Source organism: Mauremys mutica, chromosome 1 (genome assembly GCF_020497125.1).
Source record: "Mauremys mutica isolate MM-2020 ecotype Southern chromosome 1, ASM2049712v1, whole genome shotgun sequence".
NCBI classification, from domain to species: domain Eukaryota; kingdom Metazoa; phylum Chordata; order Testudines; family Geoemydidae; genus Mauremys; species Mauremys mutica.
Genome location: NC_059072.1, coordinates 12293803 through 12310376, shown reverse-complemented (window position 1 = coordinate 12310376; position 16574 = coordinate 12293803). Strand labels below are relative to the sequence as shown.

At 44.9% G+C, this 16574-nt stretch overlaps 1 protein-coding gene across 3 annotated transcripts in view; it reads left to right on the top strand.

Annotated features, from left to right (window-relative positions):
* SFMBT2 (Scm like with four mbt domains 2) overlaps positions 1-16574 on the top strand; it is a 196453-nt gene that overhangs the window by 85641 nt on the left and 94238 nt on the right. For all 3 annotated transcript variants that reach the window (XM_044991443.1, XM_044991434.1, XM_044991452.1), the window contains exons 5-7: positions 5725-5813; positions 9656-9902; positions 14277-14374. In XM_044991443.1, coding sequence (XP_044847378.1) covers positions 5725-5813; positions 9656-9902; positions 14277-14374 — 434 coding nt within the window. The remainder of the gene's footprint in view (positions 1-5724; positions 5814-9655; positions 9903-14276; positions 14375-16574) is intronic.

Sequence of the window (16574 nt, the reverse complement as noted above, 5' to 3'; positions counted from 1 at the left end):
GCAGTCAGAACTGGGCTGACAACTTGATTGACGTGTGAGCCAGAATACAATCCAGCTTGCTGTCCCATAGATCGGCTAGCTTCCTTTGATGAATCTGCCACTCGCCGTTAGTACAGCCAGGATACTAGACTACCCGGACCATTGTTCGGATTTGATTCTGTATGCGAGTTCCTGTGTTGCAGATTAGTCCGGAGTTTCTGACACTAAAGCAAGCAGACAGGAATAGAACAGAGATCGGGAATGGTGAAAAAAGAAGGCATTTATAAATAGTTTCTTTTCCGGCTATTGCTGTGCTTTAAATATTTTACAAGCCATAAATCTCCTGGTTCTGCCAGATAAATTGATGCAAAAACGGTGCTACATAAGATATGGGGAAGTTAGAGACTAGTTTAATCGTTATTTTATACAAGTACTTTTAATTTCGCTGATTTAAATACATTTGGAAGATCTTTGGCTCTAGGGTTACCAGACAGAAAATGTGAAAAATCGAGACAGAGGTGGGGGGTAATAGGAGCTAGGGTGACCAGATGTCCTGATTTTATAGGGACAGTCCTGATTTTGGGGTCTTTTTCTTATATAGGCTCCTATTACCCCTCACCCTCTGTCCCTATAAAATTGGGACATCTGGTCACCTTATTTGGCTCTGTAAAACTGATTACATAGTTCAAATGCCATTAGAGAATGGGCTTTTAAAGGAGCATAGGAGAGGAAAGAGCCCACTGTGGGGAGTCCTGAATTCTGATCCTGTCTCTGTCTCACTGGCTTTGGCATGTCAGGGCCAGATTCTGAAAGGTCCTTAGCAGTCTAGAGAAGCAGATTGGTGCCTAAGTCTGCCATGGAGGCTTCACTGGTATTTTTCATAGCTGCTGCTCAGCTGCCATCATCCCCCCTACACTTGCTTTCCTGCTCATCAGTGCCCAGGGGCTTAAGAGTTAGTGGTCCACAGTGCTACCCCATGACAAATGCCCAAAGCTTTGAGAAATGGGGCTCAGGCCTTGAAACAGTGGTGATTCCCCTGGCAGTACTTCTGTGCCACTAACCCCAAACTCCTCAGTTAATAGACTCCTGTTGGCTTCAAAGAGTTTTGGATCATAGCATATCAGGGTTGGAAGGGACCTCAGGAGGTCATCTAGTCCCACCCCTGCTCAAAGCAGGACCAATCCCCAGACAGATTTTTGCCTCAGATCCCTAAATGGCCCCCTCAAGGATTGAGCTCATAACCCTGGGTTTAGCAGGCCAATGCTCAAACCACCGAGCTATCACTCCCCACCCCAGGGGATCAGGCCTCTTGGACAAAAGCAGCCTCTGGTTTTGGCTCTCCTCCTTGAGACCCGCTGGGCTTGATTTTTTTTCCAGAGGCGCTGAGCACCTGCAGCTCTCATTGACTTCACTTGGAGTTGTGGGTGCTGAGCACCTCTGGATATTAGGCTCACGTTGGGCACTCAAAATGAATGTACACGTTCGGCCCCTTGGGGCTTGATCTGATCTCACTGTGCCTCAGTTTCCAGATGGGTCATTTGGGGAGAATAAATGTTTTCTGCCTCATGGAGGCGAGGAGAGGAGTCATTAGGTAAAAGTTCAGCCGGTGCCTGGGACATGTGAAATGCTGCACACCATGAATGCCGTCCATTGTTAGAACAATACAGAATCTGGGGCTATTCCCTCGGCCACGAAAGACTGATCGGGGTATCGCTAATGGTAGAAATACCACTGACCCCCATGCCCTTGAAAACAGGTTTGTGAATAGCCGTAGCTGTTCCTCGCCTACCATGCTAGACTTACCCAGATCCTCATGTGCTGTGTGGAGTGCAGCGGCTAAATTCCACCTGCTCCCTTTAGCAAAGGGATGGAGATTTGGTGGAGCCAGGGCTCCTTGTCCAATGCTCTGGTGGCTTGAGAGGGGGAATAAGTTGCATCTTTGAAGGGCTGCAGTAAATCACTTCCCCTTCAGAGCAAGAAGGAAGAAGAGGTTAGTCTGCGGGTGCTGCGGCCTACACAGAGTTGTGCCTAAGGGCACAATCTCACTCAGCTCTTTTGGATCTCTGGTGGAAGTCTTTCATCTTTTGACACCTTTTAGGTCCAGTCCTGTTCCCACTAAAGTCAGCTGCAGCATTCAACGCACTTCAATGGGAGCTAGATCCGGTCTTTGGTAGTTGGTCCTTACCTAGCGCAGCAGCATCGTTAGGTGTCTTAGAAATACTCAGGATAAACAGATTAGACAGTTTCAGTTCCCACCAAATATCAGAATTTATTCCTACATTTAAGTCTGGCAATAGCCATAAAATTTCAGATTATGGAGCTATTTCACTGCTTTCTCAAGCCCCATAACTTCTGGAGAAATGACCGTGACGGCAAATTAATGGCTCTGATTTGCAAGTGCTCAGAAGGTTTTGGATTCCCATCAGTCTGGCTGTAGGCCAGCTAACAGCATTATCACTCCTATCCGTGAATTAACAGGTGACTTTCCCTTGCGTACAGAGCAGGGTAAAATGATGGGCTGGTATCTTGTGGGGCTGCCTGAAGCTTTCGGTTCAGGAGCCCTGCAGCCTAATCACAAAGAAGCAAATCCTTTCAGTTGAGGAAGGCCCAGAATGCAGCTGACCCGATGTGGTTTCCCCTAGGAGAGAGCAGGAAGTGGCGAATCTGTGAAAAATTACTTCTTGGTGGCCGCTGGGGATTGTGCTGCCTTTGTTGGTGAAAGCCTGTGAGCAAAGTCTGGGTCCAGTAATCTTCAAATAGGGGGTGGCCCAGCCCTTGTTCAAGAGAAATGGCATAAATTATCTCACAACGTCCAGCCTTCATTTCGTGGAGAAGGTCAGGAAGAAGGTAGTGCCAGGCCAACTCCTGCAGCAGCTGTATTCCTTCCATTTTTTTGGAGCTTAGTCAGTCGGGCTTCCGAGCTGGATATGATATGGAAAGTGCCTTGATTGTTGTAATCGCCTTCGGGTAGTGAAAAGAAGTTGTACATCCATGCAAATAAAATTAAATCTATCAGCACCTTCAATACCCGTCACTATGTGTTGCTTTTGACTCTCCTGTGGAACCTGGCACCAACAGCCAGAATTGCTTTCAGGTGACTTTGGAAGGCTTGTCTACACTTGAAAGCTAATTTGAATTAATGTAGGGTGAGAATTTAAAGCACAGTAACTATCCCTAAGCAACTTCATGTATGGACGTTCCTAGTCTAGAATAAGTGTGTCCACCCATGCATCGAGTCCGGAATAGCTCTGGGTAGACAAGCCTGCGGGCCTTCTCAGTGAGAGAGGATTCTGAGCTCCTCTGACTCCCATGCTGCCTTGTGGGCCGTGAGAAGGAAGAAAAGAGCCACATTGCAAAGAGCCACACCCTTTTCCTGCTCCTGACGTGCTCACTGCGTTGGACCTGGTGTGGGGCATTGGAGCCTTCGTATGCTGGGGGCATTTCCTTGAGGGCACTTCTGCCCTCTTAAGCTATGTCTGCACTGCAGTCACAGGATGTGATTGCAGCTTGCAGAGACCTAGCCAAGCTAGCTTTAATCTAGCTAGCTCAGGTACTAGAGGGGTGAGCCTCTGGCACCATGGGCTTCAGCACAGGCTAGCCCCACAGGTGATTACCCAGGCGGGCTTGTAGAGCTGCCCCTGAAGGCGGGTTGCTGCAGCTTTGCTGTTCTGGTACCTGAGCTGGCTAGATTAAAGCTAGCGTGGATGTAGCTCCGCGAGGTGCAGTTGTACCCTGTGATTGCTGCATAAACATAGCCTTTAAGGCCCTTCTCTGCCACCAGAGCAGTGTAGTGGCCGGAGTGTAAGAGAAAATCAGTTCCCAAGATGGTGCTTTAAGTTCTGAGTTATTTCTCATACGAGCTGTGGCATAGACTGACTTGGCACCCCTGGGCAAGTCACTAAAGAGTACTTGTTTAAAAGTTCTGAGGCCTGGACTCCTCCTCTTGAAAGGGGGAGGGATAGCTCAGTGGTTTGAGCATTGGCCTGCCAAACCCAGACTTATGAGTTCAATCCTTGAGGGGGCCATTTAGGGAACTGCAGTAAAAATCTGTCTGGGGATTGGTCCTGCTTTGAGCAGGGAGTTGGACTAGATGACTTTCTGAGGTCCCTTTCAACCCTAATCTTCTATGAAAATTGAACCTGCAACTTTTGTGCTTGCACTGTTGTGTCTGCCCTTGACATGCTGTACAAATCTGAATATTTGCCACTCTAGCTAGCTGACCACAAGTGCAGATGGGCTTGTTAGAAGTGCAAGCATTCAGATTTGCAGCAACAACATGTTTTGCAGCTGCAAAAAAAGCCAGCAGAAGTTTTGCAGGTATATATTGCACCTCCAAAAGGGCAGGCACTTTGTCAGGAAACTTGGCATGCAACCGCTATCTGCCTCGGTTTCTGTAGGATTATACCTACCTCTCAGGTATGGCATCTAATTAATATTTACAAAGCACTTAGAAAATCCAGTGTGGAAGGTACTGTACAAAAATGTAAAGGAATATATGATTTCCAAGACTTACAAGCAGGACTTCAAGCTCTTTCTTGGCTAATCTGAAAGTTTCTCAGACCGCAAACAAAAGGATTCCACATCGGTTGGGCCAGATCTTCCACTGGTGTAAGCTGGCATAGCTTCATTGATGTCAGTGGAGCTATGCCAGCCAACAGTCGCTGAGGATCTGACCCTGTATTTTTAGCACTGTAGTTGCTGCATGCCGCTAGGGGATGGTGGTCTCTAAATCCTCTATCCAGTTGCTTCCAATTTTCCATTGACAATATTTTTTTTTCTTTTGCAGCTAACATTGCTACATTTAGAAATAGAACAGTATTTCTGTTTATCAGTATATTATCTAACCCTTGTGTAAATTAGGTCTGAGAAAAAATCTGATCTCTAACTCCCAATTATAGGCAGGTGAAATTAGAATGTATCCTCAGAGCTCTTCAGTTGCAAACACACAAGATTAATTACACGAGGTTTTTTGTGCTAAGGCTGAGGTTTTCTGAGTTGCTGGAGGGGCTTGAGCGCCCGGATTCTACTCCTTTTAAAAGGAATTGGGTATCTAAATCCCACAGATGACTTTGTAGTATCCAGCCTAAATGTAACAAAAATTACTTAATGCTGGATCCTAAGAAGATAGGATTGGCTAGAAGATAATGGATCAGATATTGTGAAGCAGAATAGAAGTACCTAGGAATTTGGTTCAATCCTTCCTTAGCTTTTCACAAACATATTTATTCATTAGCTAGTTAGTGATGTCCTAAGGGCTGCTTTGTCTGTTACCTGGGAAGAATACTGTGTGGAGTTTCCATATTAATGCCTTGTCAATGAGTTGGATGTGATCATGGCTTTTGTCCTCTGAGGTGATTTATAAAACATTCAAAGATACCTTTTATGACAAGTGTGAGCCTAAGTGGTGAATATGAAGAATGTAATTGGGAAGATGCTGCTGGGATGCTGCATCCGCCTCCTCATCAGGTGTAAATCAAGGTCCTTGACTTCAGTGGAGCGACGCCTACTTCCACCAGCTGAGGATCTGACTCTGAGGGTGTGCGTGTAGACTCTCTGGGGCCTGTTCTTTCATAGTGCAAACTGTATTTGCATCTAAAACTTTAAACTCTTAGCTCTGTTTTCTGTTGGATACAGCAACAGCGCAGAGCCGATAATGGCCATGCTGGTCCTGACCATGGAAATTGGCTCTATAATGTACATGGCATCAACTGCAGTGCTAAATGTTTCTTTTATTTCCTCCCCCAGCAATCAAAGAGAAGTACACCGACTGGACGGCGTTTCTTATACACGATCTGACAGGTTCCCGAACGGCACCTGCAAATTTACTGGAAGGCGTATGTATTAGATTGCAGTTTATATTTAATAATGTGACACTGTATTGATATTATAGCGATGTTCAACCATTAAAATATAGGGCTCTGTGCTTGCAATGTCTGTGTATCCCCTTAGGATGTGTCTGCACTGCACTTGGGAGCTGTGATCCTGGCATAGGTAGATAGACTCGCACTAGCTCCGCTTAAGTTAGCACGCTAAAAATAGAGGTGTGGATATCGCAGCGGGGCAGCGGCTTGGGGTAACCACCTCAGCTTGGACCCCGGGGGCAGGCGAGCATAGTCTTGGGCTGCTAGCTTGAGCCGCCACCCCTGCTGCAACATCTACACTGCTATTTTTAGCGCACTAACTTAAGGAGAGCTAGCATGAATCTGTCTGCCTGTGCTAGGATCACACCTCTCAGCTACAGTGTAGACATAACCTTATGGGGCTGATCCAGTGCCCCTTGAGGTCAAAGGAGTCTTCCTATTGGAACCCTGTAGGAGGGAGTTCATCATATCACCTGTAGGCCCAAGTAAGAGACACAGGAAGCCCCAAAGGCAGAAGAATCTACATCTCTTCATTGTGGAGTTTGAGGGAGGGGCCTGAGGGGGTCTTCACCATGGAGCACAGCGCTACAGGTCTCTCCAGCCAGCCGGGTGTTAGGGTGTCGGGCCAGCAGACAAGTGGGGGTGGGGATTCGCTGGACCCACTGGTCAGTCCATAGATTGATACTAGACAAAGCTGTGGGGTGGCTCTGCCCATGCAGGGAGAATTCATTTTCCCTCTGACCCCATGGATCTCCCCAGCGCAAAGTCCAGTTACTCACTGGGGACAGGATTTGGCGATTAGCGCACAAAAGCGCTGTTAGCAATAGGGAGTCTCTCTGTTCTGCTCAGGTGAGACGATGGGGACATGTAAAAACACAGCCAGATGGTTGAAGCTCTAGGCACCGAGCATGTTCGCAGGGTGAACAACATCCATGCCAAACTCACCCAGTGCTGGGCTCACTTAAAAGCGCCAATGCCAGACCAGGTTCGTGGGAAGATGTGCTGAGGCGCACAGTCTCCTTCGAGTAAATCTTGGGCCCATTTATGGTTTCATCCTGAAACCGTGTGAAATTGGCAGCTTCCCTCTGTGCTCTCAACTGAATGCTGCCTTGGGGTTTTGGAGAACGCTTTTTCCTGCAGGAGCAATCACTTACAGTAGCAGTTGGGGTGCTAGAGATGCTTGCAATACGTGCTGTAGCGCTGCCTAGAGGTCAGGCAGGTAGAGAACAGGTTTGCAGGATCTGCAGTGCTGGGATAGACTCTGGAGGAGATTGGTCTTCTGCCCTGTCTTGGATGGATCCAGAGTTAAAGTAAACATGTGGTTTACATCTGTGTAAACGCTTGTTTACCTTAAGAATGCAGCTGCATTTCAAGATAGTCCTCGCTTTGATCACTTTGTTTCTGCCCACTCGTGCAACTCACAAACACATGCACTCATTTTTAACGAGGGCGGGTACTTCACTAGTTAGCCACAGGGTAGACTTAGTAGAATAACACCAGGGTTTTTCAGTCCACAAGGCCAAAAATCCTAAACTTTCAAAGAAACAGGGCATGGCTACACTAGCAGGTTTACAGCAGTGCAGCTGTAAGCTCTCTAATGTAGCCATTCAGAATAAGCCCCCATGTCGCTTGTAGGCTCCACCCTACCTCCTTTGATGTTGGTAGAAGAAACAGGCAGGCAACAAGGGCAGAAGTGTGGAGGGCGGAAACAGCAGCTTGGATAGAAACCATTTGCAATCTTGTGTTTAATGGTGTTATGCTCTGTTATGTGTGAGGTATGTGGGTAATACAGTACGTCATGCTGTGTTTGTAACCCACTGGTAAATAGAATTACTGTTAATCAGCACTGCAGATCATTGTTATCATTGCATATTGATTTAACAAGGTAATTTTCTGTACTGGAGCTGTTCATAAAAGGGTTCTTGCTCTACTTTCAAAATGAATACTCAATACAATCCAAATATTAATGTTAGCATTCTGCTCTCATGGATAAGTGACAACTGATTGTTTGGCTTAGCTTCTAGCACGCAGATCAGAGAAGCAATATTATTAGCTTTATAATGGCCAGGCATCTATTATAATAAATTGTCATTACAGTGTTACTATATCCTTTGATGTTAAGGAATGTTTTATTGCACTGAAGCAATTGTATGGAAGAAAAATGACATTAAATCAGAATTCCATGATTTTGTTATACAGTATTTAGAAACAGCATTTTGCCATGACATGATCCTTTAAGAGATTGTATGGATGCATTTAATAAATACAATAAGAAAGTTGCTAATACTGTAAGCAAATGTATTGCACTGAGATGTATCAACTATTCACAGAGCTGGTTGGAAATTTTCATGTTACACAATTTCAAATTTTAAAGGGAACAAATTACAAAAGGAATATTGTGATTCCAACCCACCTCTCCATTTTGTTGATCAACTCTAATGCTGGCTGAAGTTTGAATTTCAAATTTTTGCAATTATTTTGAATGGGGAAAAAAAAGAAAGAGGAAAAAAAGGGACAATTTTTTTGAAATACCCACTTCCCTTTTTTTCCCAACCAGCCCTAGTATGAATAATTTTCAAACTCTCTCTGATTTGCAAAATTTTTTAGAAATCCCTATAAAGGCTATTGGTTTTTACTGTCTGTTTCTTTCAACAGGCTTGGTACACAAACAGCTAACAATTTAGGCCCTGATCTTTCAAACACATATGCATGTGCTTAATTTTATTGCTGTGAGCAATTGGGACTGCTTGAAGAAACAAGGTTGCCAACTCTTGGAATTTTATCATGAAACAAATGATTTTTTTAGTGTGTTTCTTAAAGCCCCAACTCCTGGAATCAAGAGATTTGTACATGAGAATCTTAGCTTTCATTTATTTTTTTTTTAAATGTATGTTTCTAGACCTCAGAGAAAAGCTTGAAAATGTGAGGCAAGTGCACTCTAAAGGCTCAGAAACCCGAAGGGAAATAAAAAAGAATCCAAAATATATTATTTTATGGAAAAACCCCATTCATGATTTTTGATCCCAATCACATGATTTTTTTTAGAGCCTGACTCACGGTTTTGAGTGCTTGAGGTTGGCGGTACTGCAGTGGTAAAGCTGAGTCTGTGCTTCAGTGTTTGCAGGATCGGGGCCTTAGAACCGTGCTCTGTGTGTAAGAAAATACACATCTTCATTGGAACTTCTTGTTTCACTTTAAATCAGCGATGAGGGCTTGATCCAGAAAACCGCTCTCTTTTAGCACCTGATCTCATGCACTTTGAAGTCAATGGGAGTCTTCCATGGACCTAGTGACCTTCAAATTCCCACTGGATGGCCCAATCTTCCCCGCATTGAGATCAGTGGGAGGTTTGCCACTGATGGCAGTGGGAGGAGGATCAAGTCCATGGTGAATGAGAGATCTGTGCACAGGGGGCTTTCAGGATCATGCTCTGATGCCTTCTAGGTTGATTTCAAGGCCCACTCCTGTGATGGGATATACACCCCAAACTCCAGTTAGTCGGTGAGGGTGAAATCCCCTAGCAGGACTGGGCCCTGAGTCCTTAAGAAGAATCCTACTAGATGGATTCTTAAGAATCCTAAAGGATCCAACAGCAATTTTATTTTTTTGTTGGTTGAGAAATTAGCCCAACTGTTGTTTTCTGTTTTCTTCTGAATTTGCACTTGGAAGCCGTTGGGTAAAAGAGGAGAACAGACTGTTTGCTGATAGCTTGGATGATGGTGTGAAAAACAAAAATAATCTTCTGCTGTCATCTGTTTCCTTGAGACGTCTTCAAATAAAATTTAAAATAAGGAGTTTTGCTTCTATTCAAACAGCCTCTGCGAGGAAAAAACCCCGTAGACCTCATTACAGTTGATTCCTTAATAGAGCTGCAGGATTCCCAGAACCCTTTTCAGTACTGGATAGTTAGTGTGGTTGAAAATGTTGGAGGAAGATTACGCCTTCGCTATGTGGGATTGGAGGAGACTGAATCCTATGACCAGTGGTTGTTTTACTTGGATTGCAGACTTCGACCAGTCGGTTGGTGTCAAGAGAATAAATACAGACTGGACCCACCTGCAGGTAAAATGGCTCGTTAAAAATATGCTCTCATCATTTGCATCTGAAACCTGTTTATTTACTGAGAATTCTGTGGATCTGCTGTTCGTTTCTTCTAGTTTATCAGTCATGTTTTTTTGACCACAAGTTACTCAATTTAAACCCATTAGGCTGGCGGATTTGGTTAAGGGCATGAGGATGGTTTTGTGGCTCAGACTCTGACCTAGGTGACCTTGGTTCAATTCCCTGCTCTACCGTAGATTTTCTATATAATCTAAGGGTACCCTACCGGATCGGCGGGTAGCAATCGAATTCTCGGAGTTCGATATATCGCGTCTCATCTAGACACGATATATCGAACTCCGAACGCGCTCCCGTCGACTCTGGGGGGAGGAGGGAAAAGGCGACTTTACGCCACCTTTCTGCCCTCCCAAGCCTGGGCTGCTCTGGGTCTGGAGAAGGCCTGGGGCCCTATTTAAGTGATGGCTGCCCTGTGGAGCACAGCGTTGCTCAGAACTGAGACAGGCCTACCCCCAAAACACGCCTCTTCCCCCCGTCCTTGGCATGCCCCCTGTGCCAAGGCTTACGAGGGTGTCCTCAGAAGGCAGCCCTTCTGGCTGTCTGCCACAGTGCCTGCACTAGGGTGGTATCCTTCCCCAGCTGGAATCAGGAGTTTGAGCAGCGGTTCTCAAGCTTTTGCACTGGTGACCCCTTTCACATAGCAAGCCTCTGAGTGCGACCCCCCCCTTATAAATTAAAAACATGTTTTTATATATTTAGCACCATTATAAATGCTGGAGGCAAAGTGGGGGCTTGAGGTGGAGCTTGACAGCTTGCGACCCTCGCCATGTAATAACCTCGCGAGCCGGTGAGGGGTCCCGACCCCCAGTTTGAGAACCCCTGAGTTTGGGGGTCCCCTTAAGTCCATTTATCTGGCACAAAGGAGCTGGAATGGGGCGAGGCTCTGACCCCAGATGAGTTTGGATTCCTGGGATCAGATGCTCATCTGACGTAAATTGGCGCAGCACCATTGAAATGACACCAGCTTGAAATCTGGCACCAGATTTTGATACAAAGAGAGATTGCCTTATTTCATGCGAACTTCTAGTTAAAGATGAATCAGCAGACATTTTAATTGCTTATTTCTTGTTGCCCTCAACACAAATTGACACGGCACACTTTGTTCAATTGTCTGCAACACTATCACTTAAAGAGAATGCTTTATGCTCTTTTAACGCTGCGATTTAGTGTCCATAAACTTGCCAACATAACTTAACTGCCTCTATCTAATGAAATGCGTTCATAATATCACTCGCTGGTTACTGCAACTGGTAGATGTGCCTTTATCTTTTGAGACTCATTGAGTATGCACCAAAACTTGCAACTGATTTTCACCTACTCAAATGGAAGAATAATAAATGCCACTCGACTACTCTCGCCCATTGCAGCCACTGTAGGAAACATAAAACATTGCAGGCCATTAGTAAATATAAAACACAATAAGAAGCTAAGGAAACACCAGGGGTCAGATCCTCAGCTGGTGTAATGGCATAGCTCCTACACCAACTGGTGTAATGGCATTGCTTCTACACCAGTGAGGTTCTGCATCTGCAGTGTTGCCAACCCCAAGTGTTTAAAAATCCGAGTCCGCCTCCCAAGAATCACAAGATTGGCTTAAAAACCTTGAGATTTAAAAAAAAAATCATAACTGTTGGGTTCTTTTTATTTGTTTTCTGATTTTTGAGCCTTTAGGGGTCCCATTTTCAAGCTTTTTTCCCAGCAGCTATCGGAGCCAGAAATTACTTTTTCTTTTCTTAATGAAAACTGAAGTTCCCACGTAATAAATGCCTCCAGGAAGGGGGTCTGTAAGGAAAGAAATATCATAACATTCAAAATAAAATCGAGATGGTTACAGTGTTGTGTACCGGGTGCCGGTCTCTGATTGCAAACTGTATATCCCGCAAGATGAAGAGCACTGATTTAGGGATCCAGAAATTCAGCACTCAGTGGCCGCTGGCCTTGGAAGGCCGATCCCTATGCCAAGTGAGAAATCTCCCATTCACCTGGGCCAGAGGCTGCTGAATTGGGTACTGAGCTATCCCCTGGCTGACAGCTGTCTTTTGCAGATCAATCTGAAGAGGGGCAGGGAGAATCATCTTAACCTGAAGCTTAACAAACGGAAAATAAAAACAGATGGCTGGGAAGGAATAATGGAGGGAGATGGCCGGACAGTGACCAAGCCTAGAGATGCCCAGAGAGCCTTCCTTTTTAGCAACAAACCCCAGACTAGAGCCCAGGTCCCTTGGCATCCTGGCACTCTCTGAGCAACTCCATTTCAGAGAAGCATTCATTCCCGCCGGCTCTGCATCAGTGGGTGGGTGGGAAGGGCTGACGGTCCCAAGGTTCGGTGATGCTGCACCACTAGAGGCAAGTCTTTCTCCTGCACACGGCCCATCTGCATGGGGCTGACCATGATCCAGCCCTGAATCCTCATGGGGCTGTCCCTGCAAGGTGCCAGCTGCCTCTCACACGCTGGGAGTCGAGTGCAGGGGAGAGACTAAAGGAGACTCCCTGCTCTTTGCACAGCATACCTAGGGGCCGGCCAGAATCACAGCCCAGGCAGGATCCTACCAGCAGACCAGGAAGCAGCCTGTGCTGGGCTGTGTGTATTCCCCCAGCCACACCTACTCACGCGTGGGTGGGATGGGGCAGGGAGTGGGACAGAGCCATGGCTCTACCCCCCTCAGTGCACCAGCTATGCCAGGGATGGGAAGTACACTGCACCAGGCATAGGCTTGGGGCAGGGTGAGACCTGTAGGCAGATTGCGACTGTCGGAGACAGTGTCTGCTTCCTGGTCTGCTCCTGGGGCAGTGCAGCAGCACATTCCCCCTTGCTTGACTGAACCCTGTGTGAATACATCTTACCTATGTGAGCATTCCCCTTGGCAACAGGGCTGTTCATGCTAGGAAGGGTGGCAGGACTGGGTCACTTTATTAACGCACCCCAGGGCGAGCGGTGCTTCCAAAAGGAAAGGGACACCTGCCGTAACAGGCACCCTGAGTAACAATCGCTTAAAAGGTGCTCTTGGTACAGAGGACTCCGGCCGCAATCTGTACTGTAAACAGAGGATCCAAATGTGTGTTCACACTGAAATCCAGACAGGCAAAGAATTAAAAATATAGCCTTAAAAGGTTAACATGTCCCTCTAAGTGCGCTTAAATTCATATGCATACCCTTGATGTCTGTCTGAAGTTGGATAGTTTGATGTAGTGGATGTATAAATGCATCCACTTCCAGTGAGTGATTCTGCAAATCCTGTTTTGATAAGGTCTTAAATCTGCTGAGATCAGAGCATAACATTCCTTTGTAGCTTCAATGCTAGGTGAAAACTGTGCTTGCCAATTCCTTCTCCCCCCCACCCCCCCGGTTCAGAATTGTAAGATGCAGCCGTAAATCTTTGCGGCTGTTCTAAGCATAGAATTTCAAATGAAAATTGAGCCAAACGCATCACTGGTGTACATATCTACACTGACACCATTGGAGTTGCAGTCTGTTTATTCCCCTATCTGGATTCAAGCCTATTCTGTTCATTTCCATTTTAATAATTGTTGCGCTCTATCTGTCTATCTCGTAACTTTAAGAGCTTGAGATGAATGTTCTGCAATAACTTGTTGTGTGCTGGATAACAATATGTTTCCTAGAACAGAAGTACAGCCAATATAAAATTCTCCATCACTGTATTGTCCCTACAGTAGATGATTCATAGGCATTTTACTGGAATGAATCACTAAAGGATTTGGTAATATAACTAACGATATTAAATCTATTTAAAGAAGCTGCTGTAGTATAACTGTATTTCAGTTGTGAATACTGTTTCTTGGGTTGTTGGGTGATGTTATATTGCCAAGTATGTCTGTGTATAGAGCTGGTTGCAAATTTTTATTGTTTTTTTTAATAACAAAAAGTGCCTTTTCTACTACCAGCGAGAACAGTGTTTATGAGAACATTCCCCCTTTTTTTGTCAAAATGTTTCGGCTTTTGGTTGCAAAACCCCAAACAGCAAAAATATTAGTTTTTGGCAGCCAAACCTAAAACAAGTTCAGTTTTTGGTTTTCAAAAACAAAATTCAAGTTTTGGCTTTTTGACAAAAAACCTGAAAAGTGTTCATGGTCTTGTTTTGGTTTGTTTTTCTTCAGGAAATAAAGTACATTGCTCCTTGGCTCTGTGTGAGTGGAGTCATTCTTCTTTGTTGTTTTTACCAGAACTACACAGTACAGGGTATACACTGCATTGTTGGTTTTACTGGGATTGTACCATTACATGGTGTATGGGATTAACATGCTACAGGAGTGTTTCGTCCTTAAACAATTATGTGATTTTTTTTGTTGTTGTTTTAGAAATCTATTCTCTGAAGAATATATCTGAGTGGAAATGCGCTCTGGAAAAATCCCTTAATGATGCAGCAAAGTTTCCTCTTCCAATGGAAGTATTCAAGGTAAAAGAGACCCATTTATTCTTTAATTTGAGAGCCACCGATGAATAAATACGTCAGGGAGTGAATAGCATCTTGTGTTTAACTCTGCTAGGAAAGTGATGCTCTAGTAGGTCATGCTGCGAAAAGTCACACGTGAGATTTTTGCATAAACTGAAATAAAAGGGTTTTGTTGTTCTACAGATTTTCCATTTGGAAAATTGACTCCTTGGAGTCAAAGATTATTATGGGAGTAGGGGGTGCTTGGCATTGTTTTCTCCCACCTCAAGTTTTAAAGCACATTGCTAAGTAAGGCTTGTGTGAAAGACCCCCACTTATGTCTTCAAAGTAGGGTTTAAGTGGGACTTAGGAACATAGGAATTGCCAGACTGGATCAGACCCAAGGTCCATCTAGTTCAGTATCCTGTCTCCAGCACCAAAGGAAGGTGAAAGAACCCTGCAGTAAGCGGATGCGGGGTAATCTGCCTCCACCCCCACTTAAGTCTCATCTTGGTCTGTAATAGTCAGAGATTGGTTTCAGCCCCAAAACACAAAATTTAAAATCCCTTCCAATTTTTTGTTGTCAGTGATTATGAGAACTCTGAATATTCTTGATTTTGCCATATAAATATCCAATCTCTTAAATTCTTGGCCTCAGTTACTTCCTGTGGCAATGAGTTCCACCTTTTATCAGTTTTGAATTTCCCACCTTTTACTTTAATAGAAGATCCCATTCTTCTTGTGTAACGAGACAGGGAGAACAGAAGCACCCAATCTACCTTCTCTAGACCATTCATAACTGTATATACTTTTACCATGTCCTCTCCTATCCATTGGCTTTCTAAGGCGAACTGCCCCAATCTGTCAGCCTCTCTTCCTAGGAGCCCAGGATCATTCCTATCACCTATCTCTAAACTCCTTCCAGTTCTGCAATACCATTTTTTAAAGTTGGGTTGACCAGTACAGCACACAGTAGGACCAGTGTTTCAAAGTCCTTATACTGGCTCTCTGCACTGGGGTAGGTTTCACCCTATTGTTGGTCAAATCTTTTCAGAAACCCTTAGTTCCTTTATTGTGTTTGTCCCAAGAAGCTGCACATTCCAGGTCCAGTCCGGCTACCATAGAAATCAATGGCAAAATCCCATGAATTTCAATGAGAGCAAGATCAGACCGTGCAGAGGAGATTATAATAGCTGGCCATATGTGTCAGGCAAAGAATATTTTGTGCTCACCCTCTCTTGAGTCAGCATTCATTTTTTTGGTGATCTAAACTGCCATTTTTGTAATACTCTGGATTTCAAGAGTATCTTCCATCTGAAGATCAAAAGGTACATCACAAACACCGAGGGAAGCTTTGTTAGTTCCATTGCACAGCTAGGAGGACTGGAACATAGTGATAAAATGCTGCTCTAAGTCTGTGGAAGAGATATGCTGGTGATAGGTGCAATAAGAAGGCCAGAAGATACAGGCTAGATGGTTGTACTGCCATACCTGCGCCATGACCACCTAGTCACCTCTCTCCTCATTCTGCCTTCCTTCAGCTGATAACCTACTCGTTTGATGAGTGAATGTTGTACCACTGTCTCATGGAGCCTGTTAGCAGGTGTGCACTGCATCTCCTAGCAAATCTTCTGCATCCCTTCCTTCATCATTGCCTATTCCCCTGCTTCCCCCTCGCCTATTCGCCAAGCATTTTAAATATAGGTTTCATCATTACTCTCTATGGGGGTGGAATTCACCACTGTGCAGCGAGTCAGTACAAGACCAGTGCATCACTCACAAACTACTGCGTCCCCAAATTAGGGGTTACATGGGCGCTAAGCAATTACAGATGTCTGGTGCTGGCCCCTTACACAGGGATGACTTTACTCTGTTGTTGGTGCTGTTAGGAAGAACTTTCTACATAGAAGGTTAGTTAAGGAATGGAATAAGCTTCCCAGAGAGGTTGTGGGATCCCCATCACTGGAGGTTTTTAAAAACAAGTTGGACAAACACCTGTCAGGGATGAGCTAGGTTTACTTTGTCCTGCCTCAGCGCAGGGGGCTGGACTAGATGACCTCTTAAGGTCCCTTCCAGTCCTTCATTTATGTAATTCTGTGCCCTTTAAAGAACCCCTGGTTTATATTTTATTTATGTGCTAGGAAAGACAGCCGCTTTGTGCTTGTCTGCTGACAATAACACCTAGCTCTTATATAGCACTTTTCATCGGTAGAGCTACAGGCAC